Here is a 23,013-nt window from a genome sequence, read left to right as displayed (position 1 = left end):
TGTTAACTTCTATGGAAGGTTGATTGAGTGTGTTAGGCTTCTTATATCTTTCTTTTTCTTGTGTGTGATTAATATTTCATTATTTTAATATTATTCCTATTTGTCGTGTGGTATTCTTCTCTGTCACTATTATCGCAGATACATCGGTATTACAGAAACTTGTATCTCCTGAATTCTGACATTTATTGGTCCTTTTGTTTCTCCATGTTTTGGAGTCCACATTTACATAATTTTGTTCTCCTTTGATCTTTAGGTAGTTTGATGTGTACTAACTGTGATCGATTTGTGTTGTAGCTTCAGAATACTGTTTTTACTATTTCTTGTTTACATATCCTCTGTACGTTTTCTGACATTGGAGAATACAGCTGTATGTCTGTAATTTTTTTACTGATTATTTTTGGTGTCCATCTTCTTTACTTTGCTCTTTATCTAGTGTACGAGGTTACATTATCAATGAGGGTTGTAGCGATAGGTTTTTCTCCCATTACAAATCTTGTTCATTCTGAAAACTAGGCAGTCCCTGACGCCCGCCCGTCTTTGAACTATTGGGGTAGTTTGGTAAACTTCTGTTGTATATGAGTTATGTGTCTTTGTTATCATCAAGTCTAAGAGTGAGAGTTTGTTAGTTTTTCTAATTACATTTCGGATTGTATCACGGGATATTTTCTGTTCATGTGATTTCAGGTTCTAAACCTTCCTAGTTTGCCAGATTCTAACAGCATCGGCCGTTTTCTATACATAAGAGATGCAGATTCTGTGTTAGCCGGCTCTAATTTAAAAATGCTAGATTAGAAGGAAAGCAGCTGGTCATCATCACACACCGCCATCTCTTGGGCTACTCTTTGAACTCTTACCAAGTATGAGTGGAATTCACAGTCATATTATAACGCCCACACGGCTGAAAAGGCAAGCATGTTCGACAACTGGATTCGAACCCACCTCATACAGATTAAGAATCAAGCGCCCTAACTACAACGCCATGTCAGGACCTGACTAAATTGTATATTCAACGCCTAATACTTTTATCTTTAATTATCTTATAAAACCTCCTGGCGATCCATATTTAAGTTGCATTTTGGCACGCAACTACCACTGTAACGATATTTTATAAATAGCATCTAAAATTCCGTAAAGCATTTATTATTTTTATGAGGAAATCTGTCGCGTGTCTGCATATATCGCACGCTAAGTTCCTTACACGGAAAATACAGGTGTTTTCTGATTAGCAGAGAAAGTGCAACTATCATGAGATATTGACCGTAATTCTAAGTAAGCGGCATGGGCTTAAGTAACTTTAAATAGTGACAATAAAGCCTCTATAGCTCACCTAAGTGGCTTATTGTTTTAATTTTCAACTTAAGTAGATTCAGCGATGTACAAAACAAAATCACGATTTATCATCAGTTTGAACTACAGAAAGCAAGAGTAGTTATATGTATAAACTTCACTTGTTTGTTTGTTTATAGTTAAGCATAAAAGATATACAATGGCTATCTGTGCTCTGCCCACCACGGGTATCGAAACTCGGCTTCTAGTGTTGAAAGTCCGCGGACATACCGCTGTGCCACTGAGGGGGGGGGGCGGAAACTTGACTCAAAGCTAATGTTTAGTTCAGAAAACCATTTGTTGACTTTTGCGAAAGAGGATCAATAGCCAACGAAAAGTTAAGTCCTGCCCTTGGGAAATGGGTCAATTATTAATGAAAGGTTAAGACATGCTATTGGGAACTGGGTCAATTATCAACGGAAAGTTAAGACATGCCCTTTGGAAAGGCGTTCAATTATCAACGAAACGTTGACACATCGACACAAACTCTCGAAAAAGGAAACAAATTAATCGTCGGAACTTCATGTGCTCAAATAAAGTTGTTACTTTTAGTTTGCGTTTAATTCCTGATTGATAAATATATACGCTCGTTGTATAAATATTATAATTTTCATTGCGTTCTAAGTCATATGTATTAATGCTTATTCCAATATTTTCAAAACACACATAAACTGAATTTTCCAAGTAAGGTTTTTGCAGTTAAAACAAATTAATAACATACAGTTAAATTCCACTTCATCACTTATCAGTCAATATAATTTTAACATCTCAGGTTCCATAAACCATTAAGAAAAAAACACAATTGCCACGATTAAGTTCTTACTGATAAAATGTTATTTAGAAAAACAGAAACGCTTTTACACGTTATTTTCGAAGCTTCTGTGAATTCAATCCAATTACTTAGTGAACATAAAATATATATTTATTTCAAAGCAAGGCTGTTCAATTCACTGCAACTTGTCGCTATGACGACTAACATAACATATCATGACGTCAACTATGAAAATAGACTCGTTTTTGAATACATACAGCGTTGATTGTCTTACAAAATCTGATTCGCGGCTAATGTTTCTAGTTCATGTTCAAAACACATCTTGTTTGACTTTGTGCTTAAAAATAGTTTCTCCAGATATTTCAAGACACGAAAAAATCTGAAGTAACGCTGAAAAGGCAGCAATTTTTTTTTCTTCCAAAGAATAAAGAGAAAACCATAGGTTTGTATAACGATTCATATGTAGTTGGTTTTGTTTGTTTTAGCGCAAAACCGCATTGGAGTACCTGCTGTGTCTTGTAAGTCCGTAAAGTTACTGCTGACCCACCTGTAATTGATCAGATAATATAAAACTTTCTTGATTTTGCAGATTAATTCTTTTTATTTCGATGAAAACACGTTTTCAACAACATGGGTCATTATGAACCCACGAATTTTGGAAACATTTATACATTATGTACCAACAGTTTTCATATTAAGTCACTTTTTCTACCAACATGGGTTTATTGTGTACCCTCATTTTTTTTACCAAGATGGGTACATTTTTATTAACAACATAGGTTCATTGTATACCCTCATTTTTTTTACCAGGATGTGTACATTTTCTATTACCAACATGGGTTCATTGTATACCCTCATATTTCTTTTTACCAGGATGGGTAAATTTTTTATTACCAACATGGGTTCATTGTATACCCTCATATTTTTACCATGATGGGTACATTTTTATTACCAACATGGGTTCATTGTATACCCTCATATTTCTTTTTACCAGGATGGCTAAATTTTTTTGTTACCAACATGGGTTCATTGCATGCCCTCATATTTCTTGTATTGCGCAGTTTTTTCACAAACATGAAGTCATTCTGATGAACCCCTTTTCATCATAATTAAAATTAATCATTAGGGTCTTTTTTCCACGCATCATAGACAGCTGCTTAAAACAGTGAAGAAATGAACACACAATTTATGTTGCCATATATGTCTTTCGAAAATTTTGATAAAGGGAAGGTTAATTTAAGCTATCGAACATTTGTAACGATCTCTAGGGCTCTATGTTGAATTATAGCTCATTATAATCCCATCAAAGCCCATGCTTTCAATATGTCAGCTAAAAACTAACGTAGACATTAAAACCTTTTGTAACGAAACATTATGTCGAAAAAGAGAAACTTACCGTGTGTGTCTAAAGATTCAGGATGCATGGTCCGTAAGTTTTGGTGTGTTTAGGATATTCGCACAAACTACACAAGAGATATATGCACTAGCCATATCAAGTTTTGAGTTGACACACTAGAGAAAAGGCAGTTAGTCACCAGCACCCTACGCCAACACTTGGGCTACTTTAATCGAATAGAGGGATTTGACTGTCACTGTTATAACGCACCTCCACGACCCTAAAGTGCGGAGCGCGATATTTTTTACGGTAACGAGATGCAAACCATCAAGGATCCTCGGCCCTACACAGGCACATTAAACGCCAGGCCACTCTTAGCCTGGATAGTTAAACATTAATAAAAAAATTTCTTTGAACCTATCTTTTTCTTACTTTTATCTACAGGTTATGGAATGTTAGATACTTTGAATTTGACATTAGGAGATTCAAAAGTAGGAAAGTTAAGTATAGAGATGAAAATGCACCTCACAGCAATATTCCCAATAAAATGAGAGTTCACACTTATCAAATTCTATATGCAAAAGCACAATCTACCTACCAAAGAAAGTTAGAAAAAATGATTTTGGAAATCTTCTGAAAAATTATAAAACTTATTATTCAGCTTTATATATAAATATAGTTTAGACTTGAATTATGTCTCCTAAGAAATGTTAGACTTGGGTCTTCTTTAGTTATCTTTTAAAGACTGTCTGGCTTTTTATTTTATTTTTAGTTGCCTTCTAAAGACTGTCAGGACTGAGTTTTCCAGAGATGGCCAGGTTTGTATATTCTTTAGCTATATTTCAAGGTTTGTTTGCTTGTTGCAAATCGCAGCACAAACCTGCATAATAGGCTGTCTGTGACGTGCCTACTGTGAAGATTTAATCCCGAATTTTAGTGTTCTAAGATTCTAAGCGGCGGTAAGCCACCGTGTAACCAGATTGTCAAGCAAGCTATCTACTTAGAGCGAAGCTAAAACCCAAATTGGTAACATAGCTAAGTTGATATAATTTATAAAGACCAGAATACATTGTTTCACCAGTTGGATACCCTCGCTGTTAATGATATTGTCGGCCGTAATCCCACTAATATATCACGAGGTTCGGTCAGCCTACGAGATTTAGATTATTCCTAAATATATATTTATAAAGTTAACAATGCTAAACAATCTCTAAAATAAAAGTATAATAATAAAATTTTAAATCAAAAAGTAATATAATTAGATACATAAACTATGCTAACCAATACTGTTAATGAAAGTAACGACTGTGAATGTATTCCAACACCAAAATCTGGGGTTTGATACCCATAGTGGACAGAGTGCAGATAGCCCATTGTATAGTCTTGCGCTAAAATACATAAAACAACAAAACAGTTATGAAGTAATAGAGTATACCTTACTCACGGAATACACAAATACTAACTGTTACCTTCAAGTGGGCCTAACATGGCCGGGTGGTTAAAGCTCTCGACTCACAGTCTGCAGGTCGCGGGTTCGAATCCCCGTCCCACCAAACATTCTCGCCCTTTCAGCCGTGGGAGAGTTATAATTTGATGGCCAGTCCCACTATTCGTTGGTAAAAGAGTAGGCAAGAGATGGCGGTGGGTGGTGATAACTAGCTGCCTTCCCTCTAGTCTTTCACTGCTAAATTAGGGACTGCTAGCGCAGATAGTCCTCGTGTAGCTTTGCCAGAAATTCAAAAGAAACAAGCTTTAAGTACTGTCGCAGATTTAATCTTTAGTTATATATTAAGAATTTACAGGATTAGATATTAGTTAGTTATATGTTAAGTACTGTCATGATTGGATATTCTTTAATTGTCGTCTGACAAATGTTAGTCTTCGTTTTCTTGAAGTAATTCTAGCAGGGATAATCAATAAGCTTTTGTTTGTTTATTTGTTTTTAAGCGCAAAGTACACAATAGGGGAATTTGCAGTGTGTCTACCGGAGATATCAAACCTCGATTCTCAGCGTGATAAGACCTCGTTCTTCTCGTCGGGTCACAGGGTGCAAATCAATAAGTATAAAACATAGATTGCTATGTGTTGCAAGCCTAGAATGTAAGATATTTTAACAAAATTATTTTTTGCTGTTTATAACATTATTGTTTTATTCCATTAAGAACGTGTACGCATTTATAACTTACTTATCAAGGTAAGTTATTGAAATGTTATTCTTGCCTATTTTACGGAATCCTTCGGCAGGTCAATAATGCTTGGAGACGGCTTGAATGGGTAATGAAGAAAAACTTTAATATAAGTTTAAACATAACGGCAAATGTACAACGTTTCGACAAGGTTTTGTCATCAACAGGCAGATCGATGGTCCAAACGCGTTAGTGTTAAGCTGACATTTATGATTACATACAAGTTCTAAATAAATGCACAAGTTAGTTTGTAATAACCTGTACATAACTTGTTTACACCACTCTTCTAAGAACGACATTTTCTTCCCTGAATACTCGATACACTAATGCGCATGAGCAATGTACTGCTTGATTTGTGCAACAAAACTTGTTGCTATGGTTTCATAAAAGATGTTGTGAACTGTAGCCTATGGGCGTTTTTAGTTCGACATTTACATATATATTTGTGTGTGTAATCATTAACCACGTAACAAAATGGCAAATACATTAATAGAAATTGTGACTAAACACCTCATAAATGAATTTAATATCCAATAAGCTAATGGTAAATTAAAATACAGGGTGTCAGATAATTATTTTAACAAAACTGTTTCTTTTGCAGAGACAGGAGTCTCGGACCTCTTCTATAATAGCTTCTAGAATTCCATAAAGTCAATGGAAAGTACTTGTTAATGCATATAAAATTTAATGGCTTGGATCAATACATTTAGAAAGTTATGTTGATCAATTTTTGGACTGAGTTTTCTCCGGACTTCTTCCGTTGTTTCTTTGGATTCGAGAAGACTCTATGCTGAGTCCTTAATCAGGAAATCTGAAAGGTCGTCTCAAAGTCAAGACAAACAACAGAAGAATTTGTAGAAAACTCAGTCCAAATATTGAGTACATTGCTTAAGTTCACTTTAGAAGAAGATATTCATATATTGGACATCCAGCACATAAAGGTTGAAATCCATTCATCTAGGAAAACTAAGAGTGAATTCAAATATTCAAAGGAATAAAATAACTTTAACTCTGCAGAAAAACTAATGGCGAATTTACGTATTCGAGCAGAAAAATTAAGAATGAATGAATATATTCAAGGGTTGAGATGACGTTACTATTGAGGAGAAGTGGGACCGAATTAAAGTATTCTGGATTCTGGGATTGGTATAGGATTATCTCTCCAAGAAAACTGAATGTGGATTAAAATATTCAAAGTGTTGAAATGAATTCAACGTTCCAGCAAACTTGAAAATGAATTTAAATACTTATAGCTCAAGGTTTGGATGAATTTAATTATATGTGAAACTGAGATTGATGTACAGTAATTAGAAGTTGGAGAAAATGCTACTAGTTGGGAAAGTAAGGGTGAATAAAATATTCAAGGGTTAGGTTAAAATCTAATGTTCAGGCAAACTCCGTATTGATTAAAATACTTAGAGACTGAAGTGAATTTTTCTATACAAGGAAACTTAGAAAAATAAATGTGTTCTGAAGATTTGTTATGAAGGCATTTAGACAAAATATTCACCATGTTCTGAACAGTTTGAGCAGTTACGACAGGGTAAGCGTTTGTATTGTTTCTAATTATTTAGATAAACCAATCAATAGCATGACTTCAGAATAGGGATATATTTTAGCCCATATGGTTTTATCTAAATACAAATATGTTGATGATCACCGTCAACCTTTGCTGATCCGCAAGAACAAAGATCTGCATTAGGTAGCGGATGTTTCTATGAGTCTTGTGGTATTGAAGAGATATCCAAGCGTCATCTAGAGGTCCAATTTCATATTTCATCATCGAATAACCTGAATCTTGTTATCTACAAAGGTTCTTCTTGTCTCGAGAAGATATTTCTCTAGTATTATAATAACCATTTTGATGATATAATAAGTATGAAGGGTTTTCTTGGGGGAATTTTCATTGCTCGGACTTACATAGACATCACTTTTCTATTTACTGTAAAGTATGTTACTCTACAAATTGTACAAAAGGTCAAACAGAAGTCTGCAAAAATTGTATTAAGTTCTGTAATTCAGTAGGCTGTTATAATAGACATAAATCCAAGATAAAAAACATGCTATCAGTGCACATCGTGTTTCAAAAACTTAGAGAGTAAAACACATAAAAAGTCATCTATGTAGATAAATTAAGTGTGTAGTCAGACACTCTTCTTAGAAATACATGTTTTTCGATTTTGAGATCGATCAGGAGACAGGAACACATAAAGTTAATCACTAAATGTGATTTTCACGGTAAGGATGCAGTCTTTAAAGTGTATGAAGGATGTGACGATTTTTATAAAATGCTCTTTACCATCACACAAAGGATATACAGCGATTGGCCATAATATGAAGAGGTTTTACAGATAATTTATTTTGTATTATTTGATCTCTTAAGATATAAATAAGACATGATAGTTAACGGAGGTAAAATTGTTATAAGAGGGGAATCATTGACAACTTTAATTTTTTTTAACCTATGACTTTAGTCTCGTACCAAAAAACCTTTAAGTTGGAAGAATTACAGATGGTCTATTTTCCTCATCTATTCAACATAAAATCCAAAAGAACTACAAGGGACTTATAGCAGACATCCACTTTTATTCACCAGACACCATGACATCATCATCTCGAGGGAACTTCCTAAAGTGGTATCGAGAGCGACAAAAAGTCTACATCTTTGATTTCCAGCAAAAATTATATAAGTAAGATTTGTGATACTGATATCTAACTTTGAAAGTTAAATGTTATCATTGATTTTTATTTAATTTTTATAAATATGTGAAAAGCTAACAATTTAACAAATTGATATCAAATATTTTTTCACTGGTCATTTTTCAGATGCTGTCACTCTTCGATATACTCCCAAAGTGTGTCTCCAGTTCATGGACGAGTTTTTTTCATCGTGTGATATTAACCCTTTTACATACTCCAAAACTGCTTCTGTATATATGACGATCCACAGGAGCAAGTTTATCCCTCCAAGATCAATCATTCTGATCTCCCCCTTTCAATCATAGTTATAATATATCCAGGACTTATAGCCAGGCCAGAATCCAGTAGTTATGTCCTATCTAGACATTTCAAGGGATAACCATTCATTATGCCCTGAATGTTGGAGAAAAACAAATTCTCAATTATAGAGTCGATGGATTGTGCAGTGAAAAAACACCATCTATGAATTTTATACGTGTTACTATCATGGATGACACGAATGATACTACTCAGATACAAATAACGTTGTTTTCAGTACACTAGTGTGGGTCACAAAAAATGAACCCAGGAGCGAGAGCAAAAACACGAAGCTCTCGGGTACCAAATTGTCATTATCTGGGAACAATAATTGAACGCAATGAAGAAATCTAATGTTGATTACACTGGGCAACAACAACAACAACAAAAACATTTATCTGCTACTAGAAAAAAATTTAACTGTTTCTGAGTAATTTGACGATGCTGATTCTAAAAATTACATTGAAAATTACTGATCACCTTTAAAATATTCTTATGTATCGTGAAAATAACAACTTTTTACTTAATAGCTTTACTTGATCATTGAAAATTATATTTAAGAATGTATAATCTCCGTGCTTTGATAAATTTCTTTCATGTTCACAGTATGAGCAACAGGAATCGATGGCTTAGTGTTCACATTGTGCAAAAGTACAGCGTTCAGACTAACTTTAGATGAGTCGATGAAAAGTCTACATTCTTGAGAATGGTGTTCAGTACCTAATTCTTTCATTAGTGCATCAGCATTTGTACAGAAACATAAAGTATCTTGCATGCTGTAGTGAGAAGCCAAACTTTGATGGCAACTTCGGTAAATTGAAACTCTTGTTCACGAAGCTAATTCTATTGCTGTAAACGAGAACCAAGGAGTTCCCAATGCCGATTTGATAAAGACAACTCACGAATCAGATCATGTAGCTCTTCTTGTGTGACCAGATGAGGTAGTTTATGTTGAGATGTCACTGGAAGAGGATTAATAGACGAAGAGGATGAAGTTGATTCATTGTCTTCTTTGCAGGATAACTCCCCTGTTTCCCAATTCCCTTGTGGATGTGGCACTAGAAGACCATTCCAATGAGGTACTGGTTACATTGCAGATGTGATATCTGGATATTTAATGTATAGTTTAGTTTTGCCTGAATATTCGGAAACATTATTCGTGCAAAATAACAGTCAGTTAGATGATATTTGGGCTCACGCCATATCATGGGAACTGCAAATGGCATACTTGCTCTCTTCTTATTCATCCACTGTGTCAAGCCAGACGTGAAAACTATACAATACACATGTGGAGCCCACTATTTTTCTTGGACACCAATTTTAGACCCAAAATAGTGATAATAGGCTACCTTTATAATGTTTGTGATGTTTTTCCTTCATGAACCTATATTTTCCACAAATGTAGCAGAAACTGTTTGGGTGATTTTTGCACCTTCAGACTTAACTTGAACTGGAGGCAGCCAGCATTTCAAATTATTTTCTAAACAAAATATAAATGAATTAATTCTTACATCACTTGAGTTTAAAAGATTTAAAAACAAAGTTTTGCAGAATTTGATTATATTTTAGGTATGAGGCGAGGAAGGAGATCGGACTTTGATTTGACTGTGCGCGGAGTGAGGCCAAGTAACCAATTGAGTGAGTGAGAGGCAGCTGAGAAAGAGGCGTCTGACTCCGCTCTTTTTATGCTCAAACGAGGGATTTCTCGAATGTTCTAGCAAACTGACCACGTGAAAGTTTCGTGATTCCCGAGTGGAGCAGATGGGCGTGGAATGAAGCAAAAGGGGTACAATTCGCTACAGTTATATCGAGAACAAATAGCATATATGAGCAATATATTTGGAATTTTGCACCAACTCAATACAGTCAATGTTTGAAGTTATCAAATATGTATGCCTTTTAGGCATTAAACTGTCCAAGTCAACTTAATTTCACAGCATAAATCTATTGTACTGAGTTAATTACATGGTATTTCGCGTAGTTCTGATAAAATATTGAAACATTACAACATCTCGAAGTCTAGAGGCGATGGAAAAATTCTTACTACATTTTTGAGATCAGCACTATCAATTCACTTGAGTTCTCTTAAGTAGCAAATTTTTTGTTGTCCATTATTAACAGTATTTTCTCACAGGTCATGAAGTAGTTTCTCATCTTGGCGTCCGTTATGCTTTCTATAGGATCCACACCGTCAGACTCTTGCATGACGTAAAGGATGAAGAATGCGTTAAATACATCGACTTTACGCCATTCTAACCTTGAATCAATAAGTATTATGATTATCCTCTTAAGCATCCAATTAAAATTACTACTAATGTTTTTCATTTAAACTCTTGTTTTAAATTAGTCAAACATAAAGTCTTACGCTCTAAGAAAACTCTGTCATTCAGTTCTCTATTTAAAAAGTGATGAAAAATTAATTTTTCCTCTACTTAAAATGTGTGTGGAAGAAAGATCAATATTATCATGTCAGTATTCAGATTAAGAACGAGTTAAGAAAGTTCTAGAGTGTGGACACCAGATAATCTATATTTACGAATTTGCTCATTTTCCTTGTAAATCTTTTTTAGGGATATATAAAGATATGTTTTTAAAACTTAAACAGAATATTTCCGGATGGTCTGCACACTGAAACACGTCAGAGTCTTAACAAGCCTACGTTCAGCTCTATGCTAATACATTCTAAAATACATACACGAGTCTGGAATAGATCCATACTAACCCTGTAAGATGATCTATTTCTGTACTATATCTAAACTCATTTTGGGGCCGTTGGGGTATGTATGAAAAGTGAACTGATTTCCTGTATCATCTGTAAAAGAGTGTTATACGTTAATGTATAATTCTTTTAAGATTAATATAGATGTTACCTTTATCAACGATGAAGTTATCGTTCTCCACTGGAAGTCCAGACATCAACATCTTCCTCAACGAGACCAGACGAACATTTGTTTTTGGCTTGCTGTCTTCACGTTGTTATGCGTAATGCTGTGATCCGCCGCTGACCTACGATGTGATGTGATGCCCATCAAGCTCGTCCGTAAACTCTCTGAGAAAGTCTCCCAGATATAGATCGTTAGTTCCGTTGATATATAAACAATAGTGTCTGTATCGCAGTACAACAGAAACAGGCCCAACTTCTCGAGGACTTTACACAATATCAGTCGAGCGTGAGAAGTGGTGAAGGCGGACTTTTTGGAAAATTCGTAGATTCACACTTAATTCTATTAAGTCAAAAATTCAACTTTATGAAAATAAAAAAAATGATTCTGGCTATGTTTAACACTAAAAAAAACAACCTATTATTGTTACAAGTCCAAAAAACATGGTGTGACTTTAAGACATCGAGGATAAACAACTGAGGAGAAAATGAAAATATCGTTCAGTTTGCACATAACGCCACATCCTATGGTTATCAACACGACATCGTCATTTAACTGACCTCATTGGGGCCTAGAGGCCGAAAAGAAGGCATGAACATGGCCTTGAGGATAGATTACAAGATCGCACACCCGTGAAATGCCACAAAAACGTGATAAAAGTAGGGTGTGTCTATCTATATATATATAAAGTGAATTCTATTTCACTTATTTCTCATGAGAGCTTAGCTCCTCTAGATATATTGTTGTCTACAATATATCTATTTCCATGTTTAGTGTCAGGTCCAGCATGAAGTGGTACAATTCAGTTTGTGAGTAAAGTTTGAACTATCATCGTGATGTTATTTACACGATATTGTGTGGTTTTACAATGAATTTCAACCTTTGTACGCTAAATTAATATACAATATTCCAAACATTCAGTTTGTCGAAGGATTGCCTGTACATTTTCATGATTATTTACAGTCTGCTAACTCAAATCCTTTTTTTAATTACTGATCATCTTTTGAGTGAAAGTGGAGAAAACAAACGTGTATCTCAACTTTTTATACATGGGGGTCATCATTTGAATTCATCAGTGTTTTATGTTATACAGAATCGATTTCATCAGGGTAGAGAAATGCGTTATTTAAGTTTAAATCATCGCATGTTATTGTATTCAAGAATTAATCTCAGAGACAAATTTCAGATCAATGTCTTAACGAGACAAATATTTCCGAATGTGTTGAAGAAACTTATCAAGATGCAGCACAGCAACCCTTTGATTATTTACTCATTGATTTAAAACTACAAACTCCAGAACAAATGCGCCCGAGAACAGGCGTGTTTCCAGATGATAAACTTGTGGTGTATATTTCCAAGTAAGATAAACACTGTTTCACTGAATACATGATCATTAACCAATATGACCTTGATAAAATAAGAAGGATTTTATCTGAAACACAAACCTTATGTGTTTAAAAATCTTGCATTCCGATGTTCAGTCACTGGAAATATGTTGTTTTTTGTTTTGTTTAAGCCACAGTTTTATAGCGATTATCTTTCGAATACAGATTGCCAAAATATGAATAGATAACCCGTTATATTTATCACATCCCTTGGGAAAGTGGAAACATCGACTGTCCATACACATAATGTTTTCACAGGATTGGTATGGCACAAAATAAACTTCTTATTTTTATCCTTCAAGTGTTATTGTAATTGAAGTTAGGTTATTTTTAACGGTTTTCTGATACGTAATAGGAATAGTGGTGCGGATTATACTTGTACTGGTCTTTTTTTCATTTGGATATGTTAATTTCATATTTATAATAGGTATGGTGTGAATTATAAGTCTTTTAACCAGTTTTCGTTTAAACATGTTAATTTGATTTGGTAATTTGGGATATGGATAAAGAACGTTAAACGTGTGGCCAGAATGCTGAGAGAAGTCGACATCCTGGGAAGCCTACTGAACATTCCATGCTACAATTTGGAATTGAATGTATGTTCATGTGTTAATCAGCTTCCAGTATCAACTCTGCCCTGTTTATATCACACGAATCAACATCATCATTGCTGTGTGAATAAATGTGTTATATATAACTTGATGAATAGTATTGCATAAATAAACAGTTTTTTTGTATTATATATTTGTTTGTACACAGAAATTCAATTCATTTAATCATTATTACTCGTGCATAAAAACATCAAGAGATGATCGTACATTACCTAAAGAAACACATAAACAGATTAAAAGAATAACTGCTGGAGCTAAAAGGTTTATGTTAAAACACATAGACATTCGTATTAAACAAAAAATAATTAGGTGTTGACAAACATAAAACAATGTTAACACAATAATAGGTTGCCAAACAACAACTTATAAGCATAATATAGTGATTTATTATTGAGGGAACATACTACATGTTTCGACAGAACATTGGTCTGTCTATGGGCAATAGTCACGTGTTTTAAACTAAAAATGTTAATATTTAATACACATAGACGTGTGCATTAAATTACAAAATTTTAAAGTTAGTACTGATGTGAAGATACGTAAAATATATGATTTAAACTCTCAAAATTGTATTTGGAAATATATTATATTAATGAAGCTGTAAAAGTATTGACAATGTGTCGTTTTGAGTACTTTTTTTTTTCAATGACTATTGAACTGGGAAAAAAACTGTTATGTGTTATTTTTCAGACATTTGACTTGCACAAAATACTTAAATCGACAAAAAATTGCTATTAAGTAAACTCCTGTTCTCCACTTATTGGGGCAAGATTGTCCCAAATGTTGAATTCAAACTAAACATGTTTAAAAAGATAAGTATCAAACAAGAAGAAGTTTCAGGTCTGACGAGTGTTCCTTCAAGAAACCTGCAAAACAAGTTTATATTGAGAGCAAACTAGGTCATTTCATCTGATAAACGTTGAGGTGACATCTTGATTGTCCCAGTCGGAATACAGCTGTGGCAACTTTTTAGAATGATTCAGACTGGAAATTTCGTTTTCAGGCAGACATTATTCACTAGGAAGAAACTGTGTTCTTTTAAAGATGGCTGAAAATGAGAAATACGCTTCTGATGTCTATCATGATACTTTACTCAACACAAAAACAACTACATTTTCTCTTTCTCAAGTAGAACATGTTATTGAAGGGAAAATTAAACCTAAAAACGACTTTGTTTCCAAATTTAATGCCACAATAACGTGAACAGTAACACAATTGAACCTCAATTAAATAAATAAACTCAGTGAGATACGTTACATCTACATCACAACATGCTACATTTTACATTACATCTACATCACAACATACTACACTTCATCTTACATTACACATACATGAAACTACACTACACTATATTTTCTTTTAAATTTCTCTAAAACATAATATACTATATATCTTATCTTACGTTATACTTACATTGCAGTATACCACACTTTATTACAGTATACTGCACTTTATCATGCAATACAAGTACATCACAGGAAACTACACTTAATCTTGCAATACAAGTACATCACAGGAAACTACACTTTATCTTATAATACATGAATGTCACAAAAACTACACTTTATTTTACATTGTACATGCATCATATAATACTATATTTTATCTTGCATTACACATATATCATATAATACTACGTTTTATCTTGCATTACACATATATCATATAATACTACGTTTTATCTTGCATTACACATATATCATATAATACTACGTTTTATCTTGCATTACACATATATCATATAATACTACGTTTTATCTTGCATTACACGTATATCATATAAAACTACGTTTTATCTTGCATTACACATAGATCTCTACATATAACGTGTTTTTCTGTCACTTGGAGGAAGAGATTTTGATGAAAAGAGTACAAAAGTTATCAATACTTAGATCGCTTTATACAAATGTACTGTTTTAAAGAATGCATTAAGTTTAAAAAGGTAAACCTAGGTATTCATACACGTCGAATGTCTTCATTTTCAAATGTTACCTATCAATTTTGTACATTCCCAGATTTTTCATACAACGTATCTATCAGAACACTAAGTCGTGAAGTTCAAATTTTTCATTGGAAGCGGATTTTTACTTACATATCAATCATCGAAAAACTAGACCGAAATCATTCTCAAGGACGACCTGCCGTCGGCGGTAGAAAGTTAAGAAAAACGTATAAGAAAAAAAAAACAGGTTATTCTATCAAACAATTGAATGAAACAAGAATTACCGGACAGACAGAACTCCACGTCGTGCATAGTGGTTGCCCTTCTTGCTTTCCCCAGACCAGTCTGTGAGGGTTGCAAGTTTTATTTTACCCATATTCTGTTTCAGAAATCCAACGTTTCGGACACAGTTTTAGTGCAGAGGCAGTACGAACTTTTGAAGAGTGAAGTTTTACACTAACAACACCATGAAAAGTTAACGGTCTGCGAAACTAGAAAAATTTTAAAAATAGCTTGATCTCAAGCTTTTAAAGTATTTGTATCTTATTCTGTATGTATGACAGAAAGGAAATAATTCTAAGTTTAACAATGAACAAGAATGTAACGTGGACTCTAATTTATTTGCTGATTTCTGGAAACCTAGTGACTGGTATGTCAACTAACTTCTTTCTCTTTAACTTCAACTCAAACTGATAAAATGTTTGATTCTTTATTTAAGATTTATTGCATTTTTAAACTATTAACGTTGAAAAGAGAATCACTGTCTCCAGTTTTAAAAGAACAAGATCGATGTGTCAGTTTCAAAGGTTATAACTGACAGTCTGTACTCCCATTAGAACTGGCATGAAACAGTTGAACTTATGTAAGATATAGATTTATATGTTGTAATATTATGCATTTTACATTAACCTTCGAAAAAAAAGTAAACTTAGTAGAATAATTACCAAGTTTATACACTGGATATTGAATACAAGTTGTAATAAATTTACAAGTTTAGCCTAAAATGGACGTTCTACAAATTCTCAATAAAGTAATTAAATAAGCTGGTTGTAGACATCACGATAGTTTGAAATTATGTTTGGTCATTACTCTTTATTTTTTTCAAAGACTTGCTGGTACAGTATACGTTATTATAAATTATGCTTATAATTAAACGGTCTTTAATGTAGAATATTCAGAAAAGAAAACTTATGTGTCTAGATTGCATTAATTCATCATTTGGATACCCCAGCTTTGAGTAGCCACAATCTTTAAATCTCTAATATATGTGACTAGCTTAGCTGATTTGGATTACGTTGATCGATATGCTAATATGCAAACGAGAATTGTAATTTATACAAGATTTCTTTATAATTTAAAGAGTTTAAGCCCAAAGATTTCACCAGTCAATCAAGAAAATGTAACCGATATATTTAAACACGATGACATTTTAAAATTCATTATTATGTGCACAAAGGAATATTAGATTAACTTTCTGTTAATTCGATACTTTTTTCAAGTTCAGTCCACAGTTAACTTTCTATCTTCACATTACGTCAACGAGACTTTCATATTATTTTACCCATTAAAGATTAAGAATCTAACGTTAATCATGCCTCCTGGTAGCGATGCAGGATCTAGTAGTAATAATACGTTCCCTCATCGCATTTACATCATTTGAAAAGTCTCTATCAAACTATTCATGAAAATAATTCACTGAATGTATAGTGGTGGATGAATGTTTAGAAATAATTTCATGTTCACACAAAATCGTGTGACTAAAACTCTTACTTCACACCCCATCACATCTAAGGATAACCTTTACACGGCTGAGAGGTTAAGATACTGTTGTGTCTTAGCCCTGGTTCTTCGTGTACGAAACGAGCGCGCCATACGTCAGAAAAGTAGGTTACAACGTGACGTGAGTGATATAACGAAAACTAATACAGCACTGTTGAAATGACATCTTAGGCAAAACACGCTAGAAGTTACCGAGTAAAATACTGTAATAATTATTTGAAGGGTCACACCTATTTTGGCTTACTTTCTCGCAAAACGTAGCAATGTTTCAACGTAATCGATTAACGTAAAGAAGTTAGATATATCTAAATGATTCGTTATTTAAAGTTTTGTGTCTTAAGTTATCAAATATAGATTCAGAAACAACTGAAATTAATTAGTTATACGGTTTTCAATTATCAGACAACATATAATACCTTATATACTTAATTACGTAAAATATTTAAGTATGGTAGCATTTTCTTCGTGGAATGATAAGCTCAATATTAAACATTGATTAATTATTGTCTACTATTGAGCTTTGTCACCGAAAATAAATTATAAGAGGAAATATTAAAATTAATGTGTTTGGGTTTAAAAAAAGTAGATTTTTGAAAGAATGTTAGCACTTATGTTCTACATTCCTCTCTGTTGTAAGTCTTGGTCAGCTGTGAACTTAACTATTCACCAAATCAAGAGGTATTTTTTAAATATTTTTTATATGATGTCTAAACTATTATTATCATTACATATACATTTCTAGGACGGGTGAAACGTTGTTTCACGTGTAGGTCACGAGGGGAACTTGGAGACTGTAAGGACCCCTTTATCCACAATTCTACAGACGCGGAGAAGTTGCGAGATCTCGAGGCAGCTCCCTGTGCTTCGGGATGGTGCGCGAAGATCGTCGAAGGACAGAAAGATTGTAAGACATATCATTAACCAACACTTACATAACTAACAATCTCGAGGAAGCGAAGAATGAAATAAAATTACAGATTTCATATAAATAATAAGGAGAAATAATATAGTTTCACTTTGTTAGAAATCTAACAGCATGTTTGCTTTTGTTTTTTTATAGCAAAGCCACGTTGGGCTATCTGCTGCGGTGAACCAAGCCCCGGATTTTAGAGTTGCAAGTCCGTAGACTTACCGCTGTGCCACCGGAGGACCTAATAGCATAAAATGTCAGAGATCCACTTTGTACAGTCGTGATAACAAAGTGAAAATTCGAAGCTTTTTGGTGTTAAATAAAGCAAGAAAAAATGGATTGCCTTCCTTTAAATCAGTTGCTTTACTAGAATTAACTGTTTCCATACATTTAAGTCCTCTGGTGGGTCAGCGGTAAGTTTACGGACTTAGTACGCAAGAATCCAGGGTCCAATCCCCCCCACTAGAAACTGCAGATAGCCCAATGTGGCTTTGCATCAAAACAAATCCTACAGTTAATGTGACTTTTGTTACTCATGTGGTGAAATAATTATAAAATATCTCCATAAAACCATGTGTTATGTCTAACAATATACAGTACATATCTTGAATCGTAATGTATAGGAAATGTTTCTAATGGAAATGTAGAATTCGCCACTTTATTACATCTCCACGTTTGTAGCATACTCCATGGGCAACTGATCATTTGATTTATTCTATGGTTTCTTAAGCCTTATAACTGCAGAGTTGTAATCATATCATAGTCTGAAAGTAAACGGTTAGAAAGAAGACTTTATTTTACCTTTCATGGGATATAATAGAGAGTGGGTGTCTTTTTAACTGAAATGTCCCTAGAATAGACAGTTATTTTGACTGGCTAATCAAAGATAGAAGAATCTATCAAATATTAACAGAAGCAATTGAAAACTTATATATTTACCCTAAGGCAAAATGTGTTTTTTAACTGCTAGTTATTGACCGATGAGACGATTGGACAGGTCTGTGAAGTGCAACACATGTCAGTCAGTTGTCAGGTTTGACAATTAACAAACTTAACGTGCGACGGAAAACTGCCACGTGAAAACTAACGATCGATCCGAAAACTACTTATCTCAGGTACAAGCAAGGCTTCAGCAGTGTTAATGGAGCAGACTACTGACAAGAAATGTCTGGAAGCGTGTGAAGTAACCTGACTGTAGCGTAACAATACAGAGACACTTGGCTGTGATTGTGTTGTTCCGAGAGTGGCGGAAGAGGTTTAATGATATAAAGACAACATGAGGCACTTTGCTGTGAGTATTTTGATCCAACAATACTGGAGGAAGTGTAACAATATATAGAAGATCACACGAAACATTTGGCTGTGACTGTGTTGATTTAACAATGTTGAAGTAAGTGTTAAACTATATAGACCACATAAGACATTTGGTTGTGATTTTGTTCTTCCAATAATGTTGGAGGAGGTGTAACAATATAGAAAAGATCATATGAGACACTTGCCTGTGATTGTGATGTTCTAACAATGCTGAATATGATGTAATGGTACTAGCAATACTGTAGTGGCAAAAGATGAACAAACATTCACCATACACGAACGTTATTATACTATTGTAGATCACGTCCAATCCACAATGCTGCTTTACCACTTTGATTCAATGAGGCCTTCTAAATAATTACCTAAAGACATATCATGTTATTTTTCTCGGAAATTGGTTGCGAAAGCGTTATATCTTTCTTGGACAGCACAGTTCCTTTCCTGTATGTCGATCTCACTAAGTATTTTGGGGGCAAAAGGAAACGTAGAATTTACTACCCAAATCCTCTGCAGACACCTGTATACATACTCAAGACAAATAAACTACAATCGTAAAAGACACCTTCAGGAATTTTATGAAGTCTATGACATGATATGCCTAGGCAATTGTTAGAATGAAAAGTATTTTAATCCGAAATTGGATGAGTGCTTAATAAAATGGTCGGTGAGTAATGTTTTATTTCAAATATTAATGTGTCGTAAACCTGTTGAAAACAAGCATATTCATATCCTTTTTTTTAATACTATATAATAACACAACTTTATTTATAAAATCCTAATTTTTTGACAAGACGTGTTTTTCTGACAAACAAAAGAAAAGTTAAAGGTTAGTTTAACATGGGTAATATATTTTTCAGCATCTTATGTAGCCACGGAGCGAATCTGTTTGCCAAGGGCACCAGGTGACAGCACGGAACGATGTGATAAAACGCTATATCGACACCGTCGTGTGTTCATGTGTTTCTGTCGTGGTGATCTATGTAATGCCGGAACATCATTTTTTTCCCAAAAACTTGTTGTATTGCTTCTCTTAGGCATGTTAACTTTCGCCATCTATTGGTACATCTGAGAAGCTTGTAACAGTTTTCACAGTATAAAATATTAAATTAGGCAAGTATATATATGTATGTATCTCTCTCTCTCTCTCTCTCTCTATATATATATATATATATATATAATTATTAAATCATTTGCAAAATAGTTAAATAGTTAAAATGCAGTTAATGTTATCGACCAGGAAATTTTTAACTATTTTTACCAGTAACAATAAAGGACGTGTTTTTAGAATGAGCAGTTTTTGATAATACGAAATATTGCACATATTATGTGAAATTTAACAAATATAGAAAACAAGTTTCCTCCAATATCAGACTCATTTGATCAAAACTAGAAATCAAGTCTCCTCCCATATCAGGCTTATTAGGTCAAAACTGTAAATCAAGGTTCCTCCGATACCAGGCTCATTAATTAAAACTAGAAAACAAGTCTCCTCCAATATCAGGCTCATTAGGTTAAAACTAGAAAACAAGTCTCCACCGATATCAGGCTAATTAATCAAAACTAGAAAACAAGTCTCCTCCAATATCAGACTCATTAGATCAAAACTAGAAATCAAGTCTCCTCCAATATCAGGCTCATTAGGTCAAAACTGTAAATCAAGGTTCCACCGATATTAGGCTAATTAATCAAAACTAGAAAACAAGTCTCTCCGATACCTGGCTCATTAGGTTAAAACTAGAAAACAAGTCTCCACCGATATCAGGCTAATTAATCAAAACTAGAAAACAAGTCTCTCCGATACCTGGCTCATTAGGTTAAAACTAGAAAACAAGTCTCCACCGATATCAGGCTAATTAATCAAAACTAGAAAACAAGTCTCCTCCGATACCTGGCTCATTAAGTAAAAACTACAAAATAAGTAGTACAACAAGATGAAATATAATACCACTAACGTAGCTGACAGAGTTATAAGCGTTCTTAAGTCGTAAAAACAATAATATACAAAAAAGCAGAACATGTCTTTAAATGGCACCTATGTCGTTTATCACACTACAAACACTGGTTCTAGAAGTGAGGTTCCTTCAGCTGGATTTGAAAGAAATTTATCTGTTAAAGATATAATTTATGTCTTAAAGATTTAAAACAGTTTTAATACTATTGCAAAACTTTAGTATAATAGAAAACCTATTATTTTCAAATTCCAGTTCCATTTGGTTTCTTTATTCAAGAGTTACTATAAAGCATATATTTAGGAGCTCTATAGTATTATAATATAACTGTTAACATAATTATTGTTCGTAAGCTAAAACAAGCATTGCTTAGAATATGTTACCACCTTGTCCAAACGGATTTAAAAATATTCGAAATAATTAATGTTTAAAAACAATCTATTCCAGAGGAAGGATTTATAAAAACATATTGCTAGAATGAAGAAAATAATTTGAGAGAATGGATTACAAAAAGACAATAATTCAACAAATTATTCCACGCCAGGATATCTCATATCGTACGTACGTCAAGAGGTCAAATAAAAACACCAATAGAAAACTGTTCCCTAGTTTTGGGTTTATGGGATTGATCTGCAGTTCGTTCAATATATTTTTGCAATAAATAATATAATTTCATATCAATTGGTATTCTATTTAATGACAAACAAACTGTTATAACACAAAGGAAAAAAAACACAAGGAAGGAGCATAGCAAAAATTATTGTATTAAACATTATGCAAAATTTGAACCTCGGTAACTAAGTGGTAAGTCTGACGACTTATAACACAAAAAAAAATTATCCAACTGAATTACAGCCGTATGTATCTGTGTAAAACATAGTTCAAAACTTCTCCATTAGGATCACACCTGCACGGATCCGTTTTAAATATAGTACAAAACTACTCCAGCAGAATCACTACTTTAGTTACCGTATAAAACACAGTACAACCTTCTCCAGTAAAATCACACCTGTACGTACCTGTGTAGAACAGTACAAAACTTCTACGATAGGACTGCAGCCTTAGTCATCAGTATAACATAGTACAAAACATCTACGACAGGACTGCAGCCTTAGTTATCAGTAAAACATAGTACAAAACATCTACGACAGGACTGCAGCCTTAATCATCAGTATAACATAGTACAAAACATCTACGACAGGACTGCAGCCTTAGTCATCAGTATAACATAGTACAAAACATCTACGATAGGACTGCAGCCTTAGTTATCAGTAAAACATAGTACAAAACATCCACGACAGGACTACAGCCTTAGTTATCAGTAAAACATAGTACAAAACATCTACGATAGGACTGCAGCCTTAGTTATCAATAAAACATAGTACAAAACATCCACGACAGGACTACAGCCTTAGTTATCAGTAAAACATAGTACAAAACATCTACGACAGGACTGCAGCTTTAGTTATCAGTAAAACATAGTACAAAACATCTACGATAGGACTGCAGCCTTAGTTATCAATAAAACATAGTACAAAACATCCACGACAGGACTACAGCCTTAGTTATCAGTAAAACATAGTACAAAACATCTACGACAGGACTGCAGCTTTAGTTATCA

The 23,013-nt window shown here is 33.7% G+C and overlaps 2 protein-coding genes across 2 annotated transcripts in view; one reads left to right on the top strand and one right to left on the bottom strand.

Annotated features, from left to right (window-relative positions):
* The window catches only part of LOC106457414 (tetraspanin-9-like), a 47,814-nt gene extending 36,231 nt beyond the window's left edge, over nt 1-11,583 (bottom strand). Inside the window, exon 1 of the mRNA XM_022383331.1 lies at nt 11,488-11,583. Coding sequence (XP_022239039.1) covers nt 11,488-11,539 — 52 coding nt within the window. The 5' untranslated portion in view covers nt 11,540-11,583. The remainder of the gene's footprint in view (nt 1-11,487) is intronic.
* Nucleotides 11,584-14,539: 2,956 nt separating this feature from the next.
* On the top strand, nt 14,540-20,512 carry LOC106457413 (protein quiver-like). Its single transcript, XM_022383330.1, has 4 exons — nt 14,540-14,623; nt 16,004-16,089; nt 17,957-18,123; nt 20,301-20,512. Exons 1-4 carry the CDS (start codon nt 14,540-14,542, stop codon nt 20,510-20,512), a joined length of 549 nt encoding a protein of 182 aa, XP_022239038.1.
* Nucleotides 20,513-23,013: the final 2,501 nt, after the last annotated feature.

This window comes from Limulus polyphemus, unplaced genomic scaffold, assembly GCF_000517525.1.
Source record: "Limulus polyphemus unplaced genomic scaffold, Limulus_polyphemus-2.1.2 Scaffold327, whole genome shotgun sequence".
Lineage (NCBI taxonomy): Eukaryota > Metazoa > Arthropoda > Merostomata > Xiphosura > Limulidae > Limulus > Limulus polyphemus.
The sequence above is the reverse complement of the archived record's forward strand: the minus strand, read 5'-3'. Positions and strand labels throughout refer to the sequence as shown.